This window comes from Polypterus senegalus, chromosome 14 (genome assembly GCF_016835505.1).
Source record: "Polypterus senegalus isolate Bchr_013 chromosome 14, ASM1683550v1, whole genome shotgun sequence".
Lineage (NCBI taxonomy): Eukaryota > Metazoa > Chordata > Cladistia > Polypteriformes > Polypteridae > Polypterus > Polypterus senegalus.
The window spans coordinates 50,353,090-50,376,118 of record NC_053167.1 but is presented as its reverse complement, the minus strand read 5'-3'; the positions used below and the strand labels follow the sequence as shown (position 1 = coordinate 50,376,118).

Below are 23,029 nucleotides of genomic sequence, written 5' to 3'. Positions count from 1 at the left end.
ATCATTTAAAACAAGTCCACAGACATCTAACCCAGCAGTTGTTGGATTGCGTGTGGCAGACAAGCATCATGTGCTCCCAGCTCTTAAAACGACGACATGCGACAAGCAGAAGAGGCGGCTCGCAAGCAGCAAAAAGACAGCCAATGATCCAAAGGGATATCCTTAGTGTGCGTTCAGCCGCCTAATTCACAACATGGGCAGTATTATACGTCTGTCATGAAAGAGATGTAACCACACACGGGGCCGGAAATAAAGGACAAGTATTGTTTTTATTAAAGTTTTTAAAGTAAAAGTGAAAATAATGCATATGTAACTATTCCCAAGAAAATAACAATCTCTTTAAATTGTATATTGCCTGCCTAAGGTAAAGTCATCCCTTTCGTGGGAAAGAGGGGTCCTTTCATCGGATTAGCGCTTTCAGATGTGGAATGCAAAATGGGGGAGGCAGCTTGATGAATGAGATCTTCAGGACTTAAAACAAATCCAAACCATATTATGTGATATCATCTAATTTGAAATTCTACTCCGTACTTCCAGAATTTTTTTTTTATACTGTATTGAAGTTTTATTCTGTTCTATGTATTGTACTGTATTGGCCCCTTCTTTTTGACACCCACTGCTCGCCCAACCTACCTGGAAATGGGGTCTCTCTTTGAACTGCATTTCCCAAGGTTTCTTTGTTTTTTTTTCCCCTACAAGGGTTTTTCTTTGGGAGTTTTTTTTTCTGGTCTTCTTAGAGGGTCAAGGCTGGGGGCTGTCAGGAGGCAGGGCCTGTTAAAGCCCATTGCGGCACTTCTTGTGTGATTTTGGGCTATACAAAAAATAAATTGTATTGTATATCCAGTAAACCAAACACAGGGGTGGGCGAGCGAAGCCCCCTAGTCGTCTTAAAAATAATGAGACATTTCACATGCCAGGTTTTGCAACCAAAGGTGCTACAAAGTAGTTAACTCTGTATTAAATAAGATAAGTGAACAACCACACAAGCTTAGTATTTGTCCTGGATCCCTCTGTGCTGTGCATTTTCACTGTATATGCTCCATGGAAAGGATCTAAACAGATTTCTACAAAGGGCCTTGTACTATTAGTGCTGGGATATTCAAAGAATTTTTGTTGACAAAATGCAAAAATGTTGCTGCCTGTTGTGCCTTCTGTCAGCGCCTGTTTGCAGTTTGTGGCAGCAGTGGCTGCACGGGGGCGGCTTGTCGGCCAGCAAGAATGCATGGTGGGCTGGCTGTCTTTACGAGACGGGTTCATGGGGGTGGCAGTTGCAGTGAGACACAATATGGTTTGTACCTCCTGTCATAGTAAGTGTCTATCCTCCCAGGCAAATGTTGCTATAGGTGCACGAACTACATGAATGTGTTCACCACGATCAGATGGGGACTAATCAGCTGATGCTGGTACTTCACTTTCGTTTTCAATCTACATCTCCAGGTCACTTGCATCAAAATTGGAGTCTTTCAAATCAGAGCCTGGTTCAGTGATAATACGAAAAAAGTCATCCACGGATTATTTTGCTTTGAGCTTCCACTTTGGTATCTCTCCACATGCCATTTTAGAAGCTGTTTGCTCTTCGCTGCTCATGCATGCACAGGGAATCAAAGTCAAATCAACAAAGCTGACTTTCCTTCTAGGAAAAGCATACCCAAAGCGATGTAACAAGATCTCTATCGATCACTAGCGAGACTGAGGCATCTCACAAAATGTGAGTTTCCGGCAACATATTGTACTGCATCACTCCGATCGCTCTGCCCACAGAAATGTTTGCCTGCCACGGCAACTTGAAAATTTATATTTTGCACAATTTTATATAAATTCTCTTCTTGCTGTCGCCATCGTGACTTCGAAAAATCATAAATCGAACTATCGTTAGTAGGGGACTACCTGTAAACACACTAAAAATATGTCCTCTACATATTCATGCTATATTATCACACACATACACTCTATTTCTGTCTCACACGCAATCAGACGGTACAGTGAGAAATATATGACGTAAAACATACTTTCAGGGCTCCAGTAGCGTTTCCAACCTCTGCAGTTTGTCCATTTTAGCTGTAGTTGGCGTGGCAATCTTGCCGTTGTGTGTTGTGATGACATCCCTCAGTGACTGTTTATTTCTACGGACGCTTTTTATCGTGTCGAGAGTCAGATTCCATCTGGTTGGAATGTCTTGTATAAGTGATTCCTTTTGTCCATGTCCAATTTGTTGTTGTTCTAATTCCGCAGCAAGGCAGATGTCTCACAGCAGCAATCATATTTATAGCACTATCTGTGCTAAGTGTGCTGACTTTATTTGAAACGTTCTACTGTGCAACTAGGGTAAAATGTTCTGCACACGTTTCAGGAAAATGTCTCTCCTGTTTTAATTACACTCGTAGCATGTGAATGCAGCTCCCACTGTTCATCAATATAATGCACTGTAACTCAAAGGTAATTACAGACTTTCAAAGTAATAATAAACTGTGTTAATGGGCAATAAAATAATTGTCGATGTTAATGCGATAATAATGCGTTAACTTGCCCAGCCCTGATATATAAACAATATACATACATATACATTTGGTGCTGTAGAACCATTCTTGTACCTTGTAACACAATAAAACATACCACCCTAATAATTTTGTAAATTTTATATAGTTAAGCAGATACGCCTAAATCAGTAGATCTCTTCATTAGGCCCATAGTGTTTAATTTACAATAGATAACAGAATACTGGTCAGCCCACAGTGAAATTATTTTATGTTTGTACCTGCAGTGTTACAGTTAGGACTGTTAAAGTAATAAAAAACTTTAAGCTTAGAATATTAAAAATTGGAAAGTAATTTAAACCTAGATTATAAATTATAGCTGCTGAATGTATGTTTCTATTTAAAATACCTTTTTATATTAATACTATTAATATTTTTTACTTTTTTCTCTTTGTTTTTGGAAAGTGTGAATATTTGACTCATGGCACGTTGCTTACAACTAAAAGAAATGTGGCACTTGAAAATGCAGCCCTTCAAAAATAAAAATATTTTTAGCATGAGATTATTAATGTTGAATTGTAATTATCTTCATTCGTATTTTCTTAACTATATAATTATTTAGCACCTTAATTCCCAATATTCTTTAAAACTGGTGTTTATTTTGGGAATACTACTAAGTTAAACAATCTGGAGGAAATTTTTAAAGCAACAGAAAGGGCATAAGTACTAGATTAAGTGTGGGGACATGACATGATACTTTGCATTGTGGTGCAGTAGTTGACAGTCGGTCAGGAATAATACGCAGGACCAAAATAAACTGAGTCTCTCTTTTAATCCCTTTACTTTTGTAGCCATATATCTGATCAGGTGACCACAAAGGAGGCTCTGTGTACACTAGTCTATCTACCTCTTTACATAAACTATTTCTGTAAAGCTTAGTTAATAAAGTATTTGTTTTATATAACTTTTAATAACGTATATGGTTTATATAGCTGTTTACATGCACTATAATTTTTATGATGAATGTTTTAGAGTAAAACTTTTCCAGCAAACTTGTGAAAATAGTACAGTGCTAGCAAGAGACAAAATACATGTGTAAAATATACATACAATAAATATTATTACTGTTCCCTCCCATGCAGGTGAAAGTGGGATCAGCTTCCTGAAGCCTATGGCGAACTCCTTGATTTTGGGAGAGTTAATTCTCCTTGTACCACTCTATATTCCATCTCATCAATGTGTGTGGTCAGACCTACAGTGCTGGTGTCATCAGCAAATTTAATGATGGCTCTGAAGCCATCTTTGGCCACAATCATAAGTGAACAAGGAGTACAGAAAGAGGCTTAGCACACCACCCTTTGTGATGCTTGTGTAGTGGAAGTGATATTGCCAGTCTGTTGTTGCTTTCACCAGCCAGTTAGGAAATACAAAATCTAGTTGGTAGAACAGTATTTGATAGTGGAAGACAATGTGGTACGCTAATGTTTTAAATTTTAATGTCAATAAATTCTGAGATATCTGAATGAACTTCAGTTTGATATATAATGATATGGAGCTCTTTTTATAAAGGTGGTTTACAGTGGGCTGAAAAAGTATTTGACCTCCTCTGGGAAGCCACCGTATTTCCATTTTACTTCATTAAAACCTATAAAAATCACAAATGCAGAGTATCACAGTGAACTTTTATTTCTCTGTGTACATATTTTGAAACATTTAGAGCTTGGTGAACTAAACAAATGCAAATTGGCAGTCAGGTTGTGAAAAGTGCTGTTGAAAAAGTAATTGACCCCTTCACACGACCCACAGTCGGTACTTGGTAGCAGCACCCTTTGCGGCAATAAGTGCTTGCAATTGCTTTGGATAGCCATCTACAAGCTTGGCACATCTAGATGGAGGTAATTTTTCCCATTCTTCTTTACAGAACTGCTCCAACTGGGCAAAGTTTGAAGGCTTTCGTTTGTGAACTGCAGCGCCACAAATTTTCAGTTGGATTCAGATCCTGACACTGGCTAGGCCACTGTAAAACCTGGATCTTCTTTTTGTCAATCCATGTTTTGCTTACTTTTGCACAGTGTTTCAGGTCATTGTTCTGTTGAAAGTGGTAGTGTCGTCTGAATTCCAATTTCATGGCTGATATTTGAAGGTTTCCTTCCAAAATCTGGATATACTTCTTACTATCCATTCTTCCTTCAATATGGACAAGCGACCCAGTGCCTGTCCTAGAGAAGCAGCCCCAAAGCATGGTGCTTCCTCCTCCATGCTTGATGGCAGGTATGGTGTTTGCTGGATCATTAGCAGTCCCTTCCTTCTGCCAGACAGACACCTTTGTGTTGAGGCCAAAAAGTTCAATATTGGTCTCAGACCAAAATACATGACTCCAGAATGTAGGACTCTTGTCAAGATGTCTGTTAGCAAATTCTAATTGAGCTTGTAGGTTAAATTTTTTTAGTAGTGGCTTTGTTCTGGCAACTCTGCCATATAGCCCCTCTCTGTGGAAAACCTTGGATATTGCAGTCTTGTGTACATCCCCTCCAACTGCAGATACTGAGCTTTTCAGGTCATTGAGAATCACCTTAGGATTTGCTCTAATTTCGCTGACTAGTTTTGTTGACATTTTATTTTAACAGGTGGCCTAAACTAGGCTGGTTCAGTATGCTTCTAGTTGTCTTCTGCTTTGCTATGATGGCCTTCACAGTGGACATACTGAGGCTAAGGAGCTTGGCAATCTTCTTGGGACCATTGCCATCTCTAAACTTCTTAATCACAGTGGTTCTCAAGTCATTGGAAAGTTTGTCTTCATTTTTGTCAGTTTTTGAGGTTTCACCAAATAAGCCACTTGTACCAATTTCTGAGTTTTATGTTCCTAAGAACTGGCCTAATCATTTATAGACCAGTCAACAAGCTGGAGGATTGAGTGCTTGATTGTTTACACCTGTTTTCATTACCCTTATTGCACCGTTAACAATCATATAGTCTCCAAGCTATTAGGGGTTAAATACTTATTCAACAGCAGATTTCACTAATATGTTCTTTATTGTTGCAGCATAATTTGATTTTCAAGAATTCTATTGAAAATGTATTCTCCAAGAGGCCCTCATTTATATGTAACAGTATAAAACTAAAGATGCATTTTCAAAGAAAAATATTACAGGAAATTTACACTTTGTCTAGGGGGTTGAATACTTTTTCAGACCACTGTAAGGAGAGAACAAAGGTTTTGGAACAATTTCAGTTTTTCTTAAACTTGGTGAAAATTGTAGTGAAATGCTTAGTTACATATGTGCATAATTGTATGAGATAAATAATTCAAATCAGAATCAAATTTTATTTTTGTAGAAAATAAAATGACTAAAAATGTAGGGGGATATCTGAAGTGGCTTTTCTTAGAGAAAAGTAGAATATCATTATTATACAGATATTTTTTGGGTGAACACTGTGTCCAGTGATTGGGAATAATAATGTCTAATTTACAGATGAGCAATGGCAAGAGGCCCAACAGAGAGATTGAAAAATTAAAGAGGACAAGAGGATGCCTGGTACCTTTGTGAAAAGTTGCAGATAACAATTTTTGGGAGATGTGTGAATTAATAAGTATAAAAGCTGAATATGAGGCATGAAGGGCCTTGATTATTTTATTAAACATGGCACAAAATCCATCTTAAGACTTTTTCGGACAAATATTAAGTTAATGTATCCAGTCAGAAGCCTTCTCTGTGTCTGAGGGGTCAGCTAACTAAAGAAAACTTAGGGTTTCATAATAAGCAGGAGGTGATGGATGTTATCTGTTGCATTATGAGTACAAAAAAATCCATACTGATTTAGGTAAATTTATTTATGTATGGTTTATTCCTTTCATAGAGCCGATTGCTTCAACAATAGTTTCATGTATGAGTTTTATCAAGGACATCGGGTAGTAATGCGAGCTGGAGGGCCCCTTACCCAGTTTTATAAGAAATATGATCATTTTCAGATTAATTCAGGGATTCATTATTTCAGAGAAAATGCAAGCATTTAACATTGAAGGAGTTATAGTAGTTCCAACAACCGTACAGAAATTTTAGTGGAAGAATATCTTGATCAAGATTTCCCAAACACATTTCAGCCGCAGACCACTTTACCAATAACTTTTAAAACCATCGACCTCCTAGTCATTTACTTTACTTACTCAAATTAATAAATTTGTACAGTACTTGATATTAAATATTTCACTAGATATCAAACTTTTCATTTTAATCACCTGTAATTAATGATTGAAAAAGATAAAAGGACTACGGAATTTGGCATTATCTTGTGCAACATTTAATACTGAAACCTGTACTAACGAAAATGAAAGCAAAAAAATACAAGCAGAGTTTTTTTTTTTTTTTTACATTTTGACATTTATGAAATAAATATGTAAATTCAAAATAAATTCAAAATAAGTACAAATAGTCCAAGCTGTACTGTCTGCATTTCTTTTTTGGTTCAGTCATATTATCTGAAGAAGTAAAAACTTTTATTAACAAACAATTTTGACAGCCCCTGTGATAAAAAAAAAACAATTAAAAATGTACTTACTTGAAACAGAAGATTTTTGTTCAAACTCGAATAAACAAACTGTGTCTTCTGATTTTCTTTTTCATAGTACTGCTCCTCAATAAATTATATTCAAAGTTCAAATCACAAATAAGTACATGTCACATCAAACAAACCAATTTATAGTGTAAGACTGATCTAGACTGATAGATTCTGCTAATATCGAATATCTGTCATCTCACCCCACCGCGAGCAAGTGCGGGAATTCAACGGTTTTTCATGTCCGCACTTGCTTTGTTACGTTCGATAAGACAATGCACAGACATGCTTGTGCTACATGTATTTTCATGCATTTTTACGTGTGACTCTCTTAATGACACATTTTACATTTTTGTTCTCAAGTTTGGTATGTAATGTGTTTTTATCAAAACTGTTTTTTTTTTTATTATTTTACTTAATTAGGTACATATTGGAATCATAGATATTTTGAAGTAACAAACAAATAGCAGTAGTAAGGGGATCTATTTTTGCTGTCGTTGACCCCCAAATCTTTTTATTGAAACTATCGACCACTTTGGGAACTCTTGATCTAGATTTACAGTTATTCATAGAGTTCTGATCTTTCATATGTTGAATCTTTGACACAGAGAGTCTTAACATAGAAGCTTTTTCTTTAGTGAACAGGAAGAGGATCAGATCTCCTAGAAATGAATCAAATGATGTTGGAGTGTATGAAATTTTTCAAATCCAAAAAAGGCATTTTTTCAAGCATATTGGTGAGGAGTTCTGATTTGATTTTGATAGCTGAAATTGAAATTTAAGGTATGAGTTAATAATACCAAACTCAGATCTCTTCCAAACTTTTTTTTTTTTAAATCCAGAACTATAACTCACCTCTATTTAAAATGTTGTACCATCTGGTCATTAACCCCCTCCTTATATAAAAGCTGTGCAAAGAAGCATTATTTTTGGAATACTTTGCTGCTAACAGTAGCCATATAGTTTGATTTTGACCTTTTAATCATTTGAATGCTTCCATATAGCAGACTTTTAACACATATGTGGTCAAATGTCACAGTGTGTCTAGGTTTGGGGGTTCTCATTCTTTTTTTCTTCACATACCATCTTCAGGGATTCTTTCCTCCTTGATTTGTAAAGTAGGCATAACTAAAGGCAATATTTCTTTAAAAGCCCAGCCACCCTAAATTTTAGGATTTTAAGAAGGGATTACAGAAAGTTTGTTTGTGTGTGTTTTTTTTTTCACTTGTGTGTGAAAAGAGATTTTTATAACAATTAAAATAAGAATAGCAGATGACTAAATCCTATCCCCGATCCTGAAAGAATAACATGCTATGCCACTTCAGGAAAATGTCATTACTGAAAATGTTCTAGCTACAGGAAGAGCTCAAGCTCATATCTCTGTATGACACAATTATTGTTTTGGAAACCTCAGCTTTCTTGGAACCTTGTAATAACTGATAAACCCTGTACATAATTAATATTCAGGAAAAAGGTCTGGGATAATTCGAATTATAGTGATGAGTGATCCCATATACAATGTAACCTTAAATTATTTTGTATAGGTACATCTGGCTGACTGCATGAGCACAAGTAATCTTTCTCTTTTGACATCTTTATATAAATGTTTCTTTTGTGATCATTCCTTCATGACTTGCTTTTTTCCTGTTAAATGCTGCTTTTTGCCAATTTAAATTTTACACTATATTTATAGATACCTTTCAGCCAGTGCCACTGTGGATGAAATAACCCAGTCACATGCGTGAGTTTTTTTTTGTTTTGTTTTTTTGTTTTTAATGTTTTATAAGAGCACTTTATTATGGGCAAACTTCCCTTAGCATTTTGATTACTAACAGGGTTACAGTTTTCTTAACAACCTGTTTCTAAATCTAAATACAGATTGAAAGTTTGTGGTAAATAGTGTCTAAGTTAAGAGAAATGTTTCTTTGATTAAGAATTTTATATGATACCCTCTTTATGGTAAAAGTTCAGTTAACTGAAACCCTTATATATACTAACAAGGTGGTCTCCCCACTAATCTGTTTAACTTGTTACATCATTTTAAAGTATAAGTTCTAATAATTTAAGTAAATAAGTAAGAACTGTTTAGCAAGATATTTTCTAAGATTTAAAATTTTTATTTATTAAATACTAATTAAAAGGTCAAATGTCTTGGTATGAGTTGGCTAGATTTTTTTTTTTTTTTAACATAAGCTTTTATGTTTTATTTTTCGAGTGCCACTGTGACTGCATGTTTTTATTCCAGAAGTACATCTATTTAAAAGTTCTAATTATGGTCCTTGCTTTTTTAATTTTTTATTTAATTTGACTGTTTCTTTAACATCATTTTTTATTGTACAAGCCTGTCCTGCGTAGAATATTATCCAAAATGAATATGACCCTATATTAACGGGTAATACAGAAAAATGACTCTACAAAGCTTCTCAAAGACTTTAATTTATTACCATATTTAGCTTCCAAGTACTTCCTGTGCATGTTTGTTTATTGGGATGCCACTAGAACAGCTAACTCAATTAGCTTACCATCTATATCTATTATACAGTGGAACCTTTTCTTTTTTTGCCTTTAAAGTCATTATCTGTTGAATCTATACTAATAAAAGGCAAAGCCCTCACTGACTGACTGACTCACTGACTCATCACTAATTCTCCAACTTCCCGTGTAGGTAGAAGGCTGAAATTTGGCAGGCTCATTCCTTACAGCTTAAAGTTGGGCAGGTTTCATTTAGAAATTCTACACATAACGGTCGACAACGTCCGCCATGTTGAACTTTATTTATGGCCCCATCTTCACGAAATTTGGTAGGCGGCTTCCCTGCACTAACCGAAACTGATGTACATACTTATTTCGATGGTATGACACCACTGTCGGCGCCATATTGAACTTTCCAGCGTCACTAATTCTCCAACTTCCCGTGTAGGTAGAAGGCTGACCCCATCTTCACGAAATTTGGTAGGTGGCTTCCCTGCACTAACCAAAACCAATGTACGTACTTATTTCGGTGGTATGACGCCACTGTCAGCCGCCATATTAAACTTTCCAACGTCACTAATTCTCCAACTTCCCGTGTAGGTAGAAGGCTGAAATTTGGCAGGCTCATTCCTTACAGATTACTTTCAAAAGTTAAGCAGGTTTCATTTCGAAATTCTACGCATAACAGTCGACAACATCCGCCATGTTGAACTTTCTTATTCATGGCCCCATCTTCACGAAATTTGGTAGGTGGCTTCCCTGCACTAACCGAAACCAATGTACGTACTTATTTCGGTGGTATGACGCTACTGTCGGCCGCTATATTGAACTTTTCAACGGTCTTTGTTACTTATGGGTCCATCTTCAAGAAATTTGGTACGCGGGTTCCCAATGCTAACTGAATCCTACTTACGTACATATATGCGTCTATAGCCTGCAGCTCGGTCACCGTGTGAGGCGGCATTGGTTCCCCCATCCCAACGCCTCTCACGTTGTTGGCTGCCTGCCTATATAAGGCCATCCGTCGCTCCAGTCTCTACATTCCCTTCCTTGCTTCGCCACGGGATTCACGTCTCCCTGCTGATAACTACAGCCTTTTTATTTAATCCACGGCTTCTCCGCTGTTTTATTGTTCATTTATTACGATTATAGTTATTGTGTAGGTATTTTAGACTTACTTTACATTGTTCAGGTACCCATTTACTTTATCATTCCAACCGTACCACCATTAACATGTCTATCGAGGTGATCACCATCGATCAAAGAACTGTCACTTACCGAGTGGTTTCCATGCCCGGAGATGGCACCTACCTTTTCCATTCTCTTTGTTACCTATTGCACGGCCATATCAGGCTCACTCTTGATATCCGGAGGAACATTGTGTCTTATGTATTAAATGACTGGGACAGGTTCAAGGTGTGGACTGATGACGGTACAGGAGATAATTATTCTACACAGGAGCACTAGAAGAGTGAAATGCTTAAGCCCTTCACCTATGCATCTGCATGTGAGTTAATGGCTGCCGGTGAATTGTTCGTTGTCGCTTTCAAGTGTACCGAAATGGCCAAATATTATATACATTTTGACAACCGCCAATGCCTCTTAAACATCTTAGATTGACAGGTGACGATTTTAGTAGTGGACACTTTGATGTTTATGAATGTTTCAACTCTCAAAGGCTGGATGTGAAGTTATCGATGAAACCGGTTGCATACTTACAACGCTTGACAGATGCCGAATGTCTCTTCAACACAAGTCCTACAAATACTGTCGTAATTGAAACAAACCATGAAACTCATGCTCAAGAGTAAGCTCAGCGCACAGCTTGGTAATATTACAACCGGAGGGCCGAACTTACAATGTGGTATACAAAAAAGAGATTGTAACAAATAATTATTGATATATTATCCCTCAGTTTAAAAAGGTTTAATTTTCTTCTTAATAAAAATTTTAAGGCAGTACTTAGCCGCTGCGAAGCGCGGGTATTTTGCTAGTTTAACCATATTATGTCTTAAGTTAAAGAAAAAATCAGAATCTCCTATTATAGTTATCTCCTTATTATATGAGAATTTATGAAAATGGTTCACGCATAGGTATATGCAGAATATGCTATAGCAGAATTCATAATAGGAATTTCGTTATCATCTGAGATCAGTCTAGATTTTCACTATGAGATTGATTCACATTCATGCTATGTCCTTAGGTGGAACATCCTGATGCAGATCAGTAGAGTTTAATCTAAAATACTTAATCGGTGTTTAGGTTTTGTTCTGTAAATGTGGTTCTTAGATGTAGGAGATTCAGGTATTTTTGTAATGATTAAAGCAACTACATTAATGGACACACTCACAAGAAGCTAAAGATAGGTACTTTATCCCAAAAGAAATTTATTTTCTGCAGCAGTTAAATAGTACTTCTCCATAGCCAAAAAGTAATAGTAAAAAACAAAATACAAACTAATTATTCCAACTCCATAACTGTATACTTGAACACATTTTTGTAAAAAGCAGTAGAAATATAGAGCTGATTAGTTTATTTAACCACCTCTAAAAAGGTAAATGAAATGGTAGAAAGCAATTTAGAAAGAAATAACTTATTTAGGAATATTTTTGCATCTAATAAGTTAACAGCTTTGTTTAAAAAATAAAAAACTACATCAATATGTTTAAATTTGCCAATGTAAAAAAAATAATTAGCTTCAATAGTGACAGCTGCAGTTTTCTTAAATGAATACTATAATTTTTCTGATCATGTACAACACCTAACTGGAGGCGGTACATATTGCCTGTCCTAATATGTAATCTGTTTAGAGTGTCAAAAGATTAATATCATAAATTACTCGGACAGAATGAAAAATATAAAATTATAATTTAGGCTGATGAGTATAAAAATTTAACCAGCCACATGCATGGTTTTCATTACAGCTAAAAAAATTGTGAAGAATTTCCTACCAGGAAATGAACTAAGCACCCTTATATGAGAAGAATGGATGGTTTTAATCTGCAGTTAATTTCAGTATTGATGTGGAAGGTGGAATTTATTTACTTTGTTTATTTCCTCCAATACAAATATCATTTTTCAGTGTAGTCCCTTGGGGTAGAGCGGCTTAAACCAGGAGCATCCTATCTAAATCTATTATGATAAACATCTCGGCACATAATTTCCACCTTAATTCTGATAATATAATTTCAAACAAAAGAAGACCGTGGGAGTATTCCATAAAGCATGCTTAGCAAGTAGACCCTGCTTAAATCCAGACGCTAGGTTTATCTGGGCCGGAGGATTAGAGCAAGTCATGTTTGTCAACCAAGGGTCATGTCTTAGCCTGGTCTGTACCAGGCTAAAGATCATGCTTAACACAGTGACTGAGAGTTCATTAAACTCCTGTTCAATAAGAAACAAAACCTTGGTGAAAGTTTCTGTTTTGTTTTGTAACATATCTAATATTGTGGAATTCTTGTTTTAAATTAATCTTAAATGTTTGTTACAACATTATATCCTAAACTATCGACTGAAAATGAACAAAATTTAAGTGACTTTTTATTCCCACCTTTTTGACAGTGAGGGACAAAAGGAAAACCGTACATTAATAAAAAATTAGAGCTTATTATAACTGACAATTTTAACATTATGGAACAAAGTACCAATTCTTAGTCAGTAAACCTATAACAATCAAGTAATGCGGAGATGTCGCTTGAAAAAATGTCACACTTAAAGACCTTCTAGGATTTTCCTGTTTTCTCCTGTCATCGCGTACTAGAGCTTTTAAACCGCTAGTACAAATGAGTATTAGAAAGACCCTTGTCATTTTTCATACAAGTCATGATAGTATTTCTATGTACATCGTAAAACAGTGTAACATATATTAATGTCAATAATTAAATGCATTCTACCTCTTTATTATTTTACAATAATATATATTTTGGTTTCTCCCCATTAGTAAAACATTAAAAATACAAAATATTCTTTTATGATATGTCAGTAAAATAGAAACACTAATTAAAACATTTGTCTAGCATTTGCTTTGGTACTCATCTTAATTTTCATGCATAGGTTGGTAGTTACATTCAGTGCATTAAAAAGTCAGTTTGCTTTCAGCATCCCTGTGTGATTAACCATGGTACATCTATTCCATCAAAATCTGATGAATGCAAAAGGAAGGATTATCTGTAACAAATAAAGATCAGCAGAGTCCTCTTCCCATTTCCTGGTGACTATAGAATTGCAAAAAAATAGCTTTATATGAAATTAGGTAAAGTGATAAATCACTGACTTTTTTCTCCTTACACGAATTTGTAAAATACATTTATCCAGAGTTGCATCAATGTCGCTATTATTTTAACTCCCAAACATCATAGGCGTAATACACTCCACTGGCGGATGAATAATTGCATCTCCAAGCTAATTAAAGACTGAATATGTAAAATAGAAATTGTTCCATAGCATCTATGCACAGGTCCTTTTAAATGACATTAACCTCTATCAACAGTCATATTGTCGAATTTGATATGCTGATAAGGGAAAACTTATACAGGAGTCATGTTGGAGCTTCACATCAGTGGTAGATGCTGCACATGTCCTTTTGGATGTTAAATACTCAACATATGTTTTCATATACATTAAAATTGTGGTATATTCTAGTATTTAAGCATGTTGTATGTACTTTTCAATTGATGCTTCATATTGCTCCTGATTACTTGTATTAAGTGTTTGGAGTGTTACATTCACAAACTCATATGTTTACAGTTTTTAATGAGAATAATGCTATTAATACTTAATAATGCAATGCCCAAATTTAGTACCATAAAGCAATTAGGCATTGATCTGTCTCAGATTGCCTCTTTCTTAATAGTGGACTCATTTTCTTTCTCAACTGCTGAAAAGACTACTACTGTCACAGTTATATCCATCCATCCATTATCCAACCCACTATATCCTAACCACAGGGTCATGTTCTTCTGTTTTGTGACAATTAGACAAAACCCTTAACTTTTCAAAGCTGTTCCATAATATGTCATACATCGCATTAGTGTCACACTTTTAAAGTCACAGGTACTCAATCTGTAGGTATGGTGCCCTCCTCTGCGTTTTTTGAGCCCTGATGTTATCAATGATCTGTTAAATGTAAATATCATAAATTTAAACAAATACCATACATCAGATTGAATATTGAAACATTTTTAAACATATTGCACTGTAATATACTAAACTGTATATTTGTCCTTTGTTATTCTTCAACTATGTACTTAAACATTACTATAATAATGAGATGTCAGTAAAAGCAAACTTAAGAGTAAATGAAATTTGCAATTTTTTTAAACTGTTGATCCCCAAATATTTCTTTATTTTTTATTTTCCTAATATTAATCTTTTTAATTTAATTAAGCTTATAGTAATTCATTAAACAGAAGATTTTCTAGAGAAGAAAGTTTTAAAATATTTTTTGTTTTAAAATAGTGGTCTTTTCTAAGTGTGATTTGCTTGTTTGTTCCTATTTATAGCAGAAATTTTTACTTTTCCTTACTTCATGCTTAAGGTTTACTGTTATATCACCAGGACCTCATTCTCATTTAGTATGCATGCTCATACTTGTCTTAAAACTAATCATTTGTCATAAATAATAATTTAGGTTTAAATGTGTATGCCACAGCAGCTTCAATTCATTATTTTTGAATGTAGTTTTGTATTTCTTATACACTTTTCTCAATTATTTGCAATATTTATAATGGTACTGCTCTGATAAGATAGTATTTAAAAATTTTACTTCATTATGTGTTAAGTTATTCACAATGGGTTCTAGCATCTTTGTTGTTTGTTTTTATTTATTTTTTTACTTGGTAGTTAAATTTTTTGTAGCTTATTCACAGGATTTTGGAAGACTGAATAATGCTTTGATTTTAGAATGATATAATATTATGAGTTTAAATGATTCTTAGTTTTTTTATACTGTAATGTGCATTATTTAATAGATATTCTCCTCCAAAAGACTTTTGGTTTCTTCAAACATTTTTAGATTTCTAAGTGTGATTACTTAAATTAATATATCATCAGCATTTGTACTAATGTGCTGTGTTTTGTGGAAATAAAATGAGAGAGCACACATGGTGTATCGTAGCTTGTTGACATTGTATATGGATATCAAGGTTACAGTATATTTAATATTAACTAACTAACCATAAAAGCTAAGTAAGACATTCTTGATAATGTGATGTGGTGGTTACCTGATGTAATCAATTTGAGGAAATTTAAGCTGCAGCCATTTAAATTACAGTACAATACAGCTTAACCGCTCAGTTAACACACAGAGAAAATTCAGAAGTGTGTGATTGTCTTTTTTTTCCCCTTACCAGTTTTAGTGTTTCTAACAATTTTTTTAGGTATCATGTTGATCTTAAACTAATTGGAATTCTGAATTATTTTTTTTGATTTTGAGCAATCACTGTTATAATATGGGTTTTTTAGCAGCTTTACTAATTACTGAATACTTATTAAATCTTTTTGCAATGTATCCTTTTTTGGTCCACACAGATATAAGAAAACTCAGGAAACACTAGCTCAGGCTGGTCAGAAGACTTCTGCTGCACTCAACACTGTGGGCTCAGCAATCAGCAGGAAATTTGGAGATATGAGGTATAGTAGGGCTTGGCTTATAGATGTTATCAGTATGACCAAACACTAAACTGTTGTAACAGTAAAGGAAGTAGATTAAAGTCTTTATTTTCTTCATCTTTTAGCCGCCCACTTTTCAAACATTGAAAAGTTGCCCACTACTTTACATTATTTGCACCCATTTTAATGAATAACCTAGATCTCCTCAATTCCATTATGCCATCAGTGAAGTTAGCTGATTTTTAAAAACTACACCAATTCCATATGAATAAGTGATTCAATGTATAATGTAACAATTTAAGTGTAAGTATTAATTTATTTAAAAAAAACACTGTGGATAGCATTATCAACTTAGCAAAATACAGCCACCTTGTTATGTACATTAGTGTTTTTCCACTCCTTTTTAAACTTGAAATACATGGAATTTTAATCTTGAAGGTGACAAAAATGTAAGTGCTGTGTCTTCACAAAACTGGATGATTTTTGTGTATCATAAAGGTGTCAAACTCATATCCTGGAGGGCGTGAGTGGCTCTAGGTTTTTGTTAGAGACACTTGTATAATTAGTAACCAATTCCTGTTACAAATTGAATACATTTCTTTTGCTGTCTTAATTAAAGTCACTTTTTGCTGATAGTAAAACATGCTTAATTCACTGGCTTCTTAATTGCAATTATTCTGCTGTACCAGACATTTCCACAGCTGTGGATTTGCTTTTTTCTCATCAGATCATCCTTGTGTTTTATGGACCATGAACTATCTTAAGGCTTTTTATTTTAGAAATTAAATTTATAGGACCATGAGCCCTTTAAAGAGCTCCTGTCGTTGATTGCAGATGACGAGTCAATGCAGGCATCAGAGAGACAAATGAACAACACAGAGTGAGGCAGTACAGAAAGATGCTTCTGTATCAGATCAGGAAGAATTGAGGCAAGGAACTGCTGAGAGTGAAACCGCACATGTCACACCTGAAACAGCACTTTGTAGAACACACAAAAACAAACACACTTTAGGTGTTAAACATGTCCAGTATCAAAAGGGCTCTCGGTCCTAGTAAGAGTTGTGGCATTTCTTTTCTTATCTTTTACCTCTTTAAACTTGTAAATACCTATATAGTAATCAGCAAAGTAAAAATGCAAAAGTAATAAACATATATAGGTACAAATAAAGAAAAAACAAGTTTTGTTTGAACGTTGTTTTCAAATGCAACATTCAAAATGCAAGTGTAAGAGTACAGACACTTTACTGTGCAGAAATTTAAATTGATGCTTTGCAGAGGCTATGATTTTTTTGGAAAGACTAGGGGGCTTTGCCCCCTTCTTGCTCACTTGCCAACCTGTACCGTGCTAGAGCTACGCTATGCGCTAGCCTCTTCCCAGTTCTGCCGCTCGCGTATGGGAATGCGGATGCACAATTTACTAACTATTTTACATTACAGCAAGTAATTAACTATATTTAAAAAAAATACTAAAATGTAATAATTTGAATGTAAATTGTTTAATGTTACGTTAAGAGATATTCGTTGCGTAATACTATTTCGTTCTGTAATACGATTTTGAAATTAACACGCAAAAACTTTTTAAAGTTACACTTTTACTGTAAAACTTAAGTAAAAACTTTTTTTAATTAAAGTTTTGTCAGTATCACATTGAATTGTAGCTCTGTGTTTGGACTGTCATCGTGACAACGCCACGTATAGCTGCACGTGATTGAATTTTGTTTTTCTCTCTCTATTAAATAAAACGACTTTTTCAAATGTTTGGCTCTGAGATTTGTAAATTGTCTTTGCAAAATCTATTCTAACGGGAAACAGTAAAATTTTAATACGAATGGCATATCAAGATGTGGGTCGTACTTTCAGGCGCTCACAGTATATGCTAGTGTGGCAGCTCTTGAATTGTACAGAAAGATTGCTTATATTGCCAACCTTTGCATCAATATGCCTCTTTCAATGTTTATAAATTACATTAATCTGGTTAGTGTCGATAATTTAAAAATTCTGTTCTTTATCAGTGTGTATTTCTCGGAGTTCTGTTACTAATCAAAACAGAGATAATGATTCATGCATAAGTGTATTAAGGTTGTAAACTGTCATTAAATACCAGTAAAAATAAAAAATCCTTATTATTGAGTGAAATATACTGGTATACTGGTATAGACAATATACCGCACAGCACTAGTAAGCAGTGATGAACTGTTCTTTTCACATCCATCCACAGTTTTTCTGTCCAATTTAAGACAGGACTCTAACTTGGCCACCCAAGTTCCTTAAGCAATTGGCTTGGTTTTTTGGCAGTGTGTTTAGGGTTGTTGTTGTGCTAGAATGTGAACCACCCGCCCATCTTCAGTAGCCTGGTAGAGAGCTGAATATTTTCTTCTGGAATTTAGGTGTAATTGGAGACATCCATTTTCCCATCAATCCTGACCAATCGCCCAGGGCATACTGAAGAGAAATTTATCAGAATAATGCTGCTACCACCATGCTTCACAGTAGGCATGGTGTGTTTTAGGAGGAGTGCAGCATTTAGTTTTTTTAGAAATCATAATCCTTGGTGTAAACAAGTAGAGAAATTTCAGTCTTGATCTCATCTGACCAAAAAACCTTTTGCTACTTGGCATTAGATTCTTCCGTGTGTGTGTGTGTGTGTTTTTTTTTTTTTCTTTCTTGCCCCCCTGCCATATCGGCCAGCTTTGTGTAAAGCTTGTAAGATTTTTGTCATGTTCACAAATTGACCAGCCTCAGCCTTTGGCCTCTTGGTAACTTCCTTGATCTATAGCTTCCTGGCTCATGTTTCTATTTTGTTGGGACTGTGTGACCTAGACAAGGTGTTGATTCCAATTCTTAATACTGCTCTGAACAGTATTCTGAGGTATGGTTAAAGCATTAGAAATCTATTTGGTTCCATCTACTCACTTTTGCCTTTGTACAACTTTATTCTGGATCCCCTTTGAAAGCACCTTTCCAACCATGATTATTAATTTGCATTGCTATGTGCTACTGCATTGGAATCTTAAAGAACCAGCCGCATATATTCTGAAGTGATTAGAACCACTACAGTTGATGTTGGGTAAAGACTAAATTACCCTGGCATGTGATTTGGAAGGATATTGGTACTTATCCAAGATGATAATGGTAACTCATATGGGATGATCACTTATCCAAACTAGGTATTTCACTAATCTATACTAATAAAAGGCAAAGCCCTCACTCACTCATTCACTCACTCACTGACTCATCACTAATTCTCCAACTTCCCGTGTGGGTGGAAGGCTGAAATTTGGCAGGTTGATTCCTTACAGCTTCCTTACAAAAGTTGGACAGGTTTTATATCGAAATTCTACGCGTAATGGTCATAACTGGAAGCAGTTTTCTCCATTTACTGTAATGGAGATGAGCTTCAACGCCGTGGGGGCGGAGTTTCGTGTGATATCATCACGCCTCCCACGTAATCACGCAGTACATAGAAAACCAGGAAGACCTCAAAAAAGCGCTGAAGAAAACATGCATTATATAATTGAGAAGGCAGCGAAACAATAAGAAGCGAGTTCTGCTACTTCGGAAACAAAGCACGATGTAAACCTACACTTTAAATTAAGTTCATAGACAGGCTGCCGCTGGCGTTTGTAATTTAGTGCCTGCCCATATAAGGCCATCCGTCAGCGGCAATCCAATAGCAAACTGCCACGGGTAAATATTCACGGGTGAAGGACTGTGCTTATGGAGAGGAAGATGAGATGGTCAGGGTGGTGTTTGACACAAACTCAGCGAAACTGCCAGAGAAAGTTTTAAGTGCCAGGACTAAGGTAACATTAAATAAAGCTATGGACATAGCACGAGATGGCACCAGCACAGCTGGGAACCTTCGATGCAAGTACACCGAGTGGCTCACGTGAACTGATGCAGTGCACAGATAAAAGCAACAGTTCCAAAGAGCTGAACAAAACCGAATTACACAATTGAAAAGGCAGCAAAAAATATGAAGCGTCTGATAAGCATATTCATAAATGCAGCTACTGTGGAAACAAAGCACACGGTGGAAAAAGTCAATGTCCCGCTAAAGGAAGACAGCGTAAAAAAAACCCGTGCATGCAGTTTGTCACATCACAGATAAAAGGAAGACGAGCTGTTTATTGATGCAGTAAGGAACTAATCGATGAATGAAACCTCTTATCTTTACAACGATTGACAAACACGGAATGTAACTTGAACACATCATACAAATACGAGCCTGATTGAAAGAAATAATGATAATCAAATCCTTGATGACAGCAACATTCAATAACACTCACAAAACAATTACTGTATATTGACAATCATGTTACGTTATTTTTAAAATGTTCCCTTTTCTTTTTCATAACTTCTACTTCTCCACTGCGATACACGGGTATATATATAAATGTATATCTATAGCCCGATCTACAATATATACTTTAGCATAGACAAGCGGTGGCGCAATTGTAGAGTCTTAGCCTCTAACGCCGACATTCGAGGTTCGATTCGAGAGGGATGTACTGACTATGTGCTGCGCTACCGATTCATTTTACCTTCCCATCTCCTTGGTTTGGGACGTATGAAAAATATTAGGTTAAGCAGAATCATGTTACGTTATTTTTAAAATTTTCCCTTTCTTAGCACAAGCACAGTTGAGAAGCTTCGATGCATGTACTCCATAACGCGTTAAAAAATAACGCATTTAATCACACTTTCAATTCCAAGCAAACGGGAACTTTTGTCAATGCATGATTTCCTGGTACATCCATTACACTGATGCAACATCACAGCTACAAAAATGTTAGAGTCGGAATAAAGCGTTCCTACGACTGATCATTTCGACTACCCGAGTAAGCCTTGATAAAAGCATGGTTTTGTGCACACTGAAAAGCAAGCAAAATTAGATGCATTACAGAAAGCGGACTTTGTGGCTCTTACTGGGGATCATTGGACTTCCGTGACCGTTAGTAATTCTAAATACATCTAATTACAAAATGTTCAATGATCACACTGTTTTAGCCTAATGTACAAAATAATTTTGGCTAATGTTACTCAGAGTTTAAAGAGTAAGCTGGTCAAATTACCTTTTATGTTTCTGACTTATTTTTTTAAGAAGAAAAACTGCACTTTATGGTGAAATTTTGGTTATTATTATTTAAAGACAATACTATTCTGAAAATGTACTTAAAGTACTTAAACTACCACTTTATTTTTAAGTCTGCCCAATTTTAACCAGGGATGATATTTTTGTTTCTGTTTTGAATTCAAATGCAGTTTAAAAGCTTTTTTCAGAAATTAAAACAGCTTCAGTTTACAATATTCATGTCCATGTCTATTATTTGATTCTGTAAGCCCACTAAAACCGTTTTTAAATAAAAAAAAAACATTTGCGATTTGGGGCAAATTTACGTGTGCGATTACATACGATTAATCAAGATTAATTCTTACACAGCCTCTAATTAATTGGATTAATTTTTTAATCGAGTCCCACCTAATATATATATGTAGATATATATATGTAGATTTGTATATATATGTGTATATACAGTATATATGTAGATATGTATATGTTGTATATACAGTATGTATATATGTGTGTGTGTATATATACAGTATGTGTATATATATGTATATGTATATATATATATATGTATGTGTGTATATGTGTATATATATATATATATATATATATATATATATATATATATATATATATATATATATATATATATATATATATAACAACACTCATGACAATTACAAAACAATTACATTGTCAATCATGTTACGTTATTATTAAAATGTTTCCTTTTCTTTTTACTTCTCCGCTGCCAATCGCAGCTATTTTTATATATATATATATATATATATATATATATATATATATATATATATATATATATATATATATATATATATATATATATATATATATAGATATGACAACAACACTCATATCAATGACAAAACAATTACATTAACAATCATCTTACGTTATTTTTAAAATGTTTGCTTTTCTTTTTCATAACTTCTTTAACACACTACTTCTCCGCTGCGAAGCGCGGGTATTCTGCTAGTTTAAATGTAATAATTGTTAAGGATTTTTTCAAATGTTGTTTTCACTTTGATGTACTTGGTTACAATGTTTGAATACATCTGGAAATAGTTATATTTATGTTTTCAATTCCAGGGTATAATGTGTCAAAAAGTGAGGATTTTGACAGAGTATGAAGCTTTTCTCTCAGCACTGCATCTCAAATACGTGTGCTTTACACATTTTTTCAAGTTTCAAAATCACCTGTTGAAAAGCATTGGTGATTTGGCAGTCTCATCTGACTTCAAACGGAGAAACATTCTGTGCGAATTAATATACAAATTAGTTTACTGTGTCAGAATTATCTTGAGAGTGATTACTTTATGTATGTGTGTATAAGTATTTATATATATATATGTGTGTGTGTGTGTGTATATATATATATATATATATATATATATATATATATATATATATAAAAATATATAATATAATACTGTGTATATATAATATGTATCAATCAATCAATCTACATGTATTTATATAGCACATATTCATACAAAAAATGTAGCTCAAAGTGCTTTACAAAATGAATAGAAAAATAGAAGACACAATAAAAAAAATAAGTCAACATTAATTAACATAGAATAAGTAAGGTCCGATGGCCAGGGTGGACAGAAAAACAAAAAAAAACCTCCAAAAGCTGGAGAAAAAAAAAAAAATGTATGTGTGTGTGTGTGTATATATATATATATATATATATATATATATATATATATATATATATATATATATATATATATATGCAATGTTTTTTATTTATTTTTTTACTTGTTGGACAACCTGATGGGGAAAATGGTGAAACACATGAGGTTGTGTGTGCTGAAGCAAGTAT

General features: G+C 34.5%; 1 protein-coding gene across 8 annotated transcripts in view; it reads left to right on the top strand.

Moving 5' to 3' along the window:
• Positions 1-23,029, top strand: part of LOC120515199 (tumor protein D54-like) — an 83,532-nt gene that overhangs the window by 48,097 nt on the left and 12,406 nt on the right. For 5 of the 8 annotated variants that reach the window (XM_039735952.1, XM_039735950.1, XM_039735949.1 and 2 more), the window contains 2 exons: positions 8,722-8,769; positions 16,029-16,130. In XM_039735952.1, coding sequence (XP_039591886.1) covers positions 8,722-8,769; positions 16,029-16,130 — 150 coding nt within the window. The remainder of the gene's footprint in view (positions 1-8,721; positions 8,770-16,028; positions 16,131-23,029) is intronic. The other 3 variants (XM_039735954.1, XM_039735951.1, XM_039735956.1) reach the window with 1 other exon arrangement.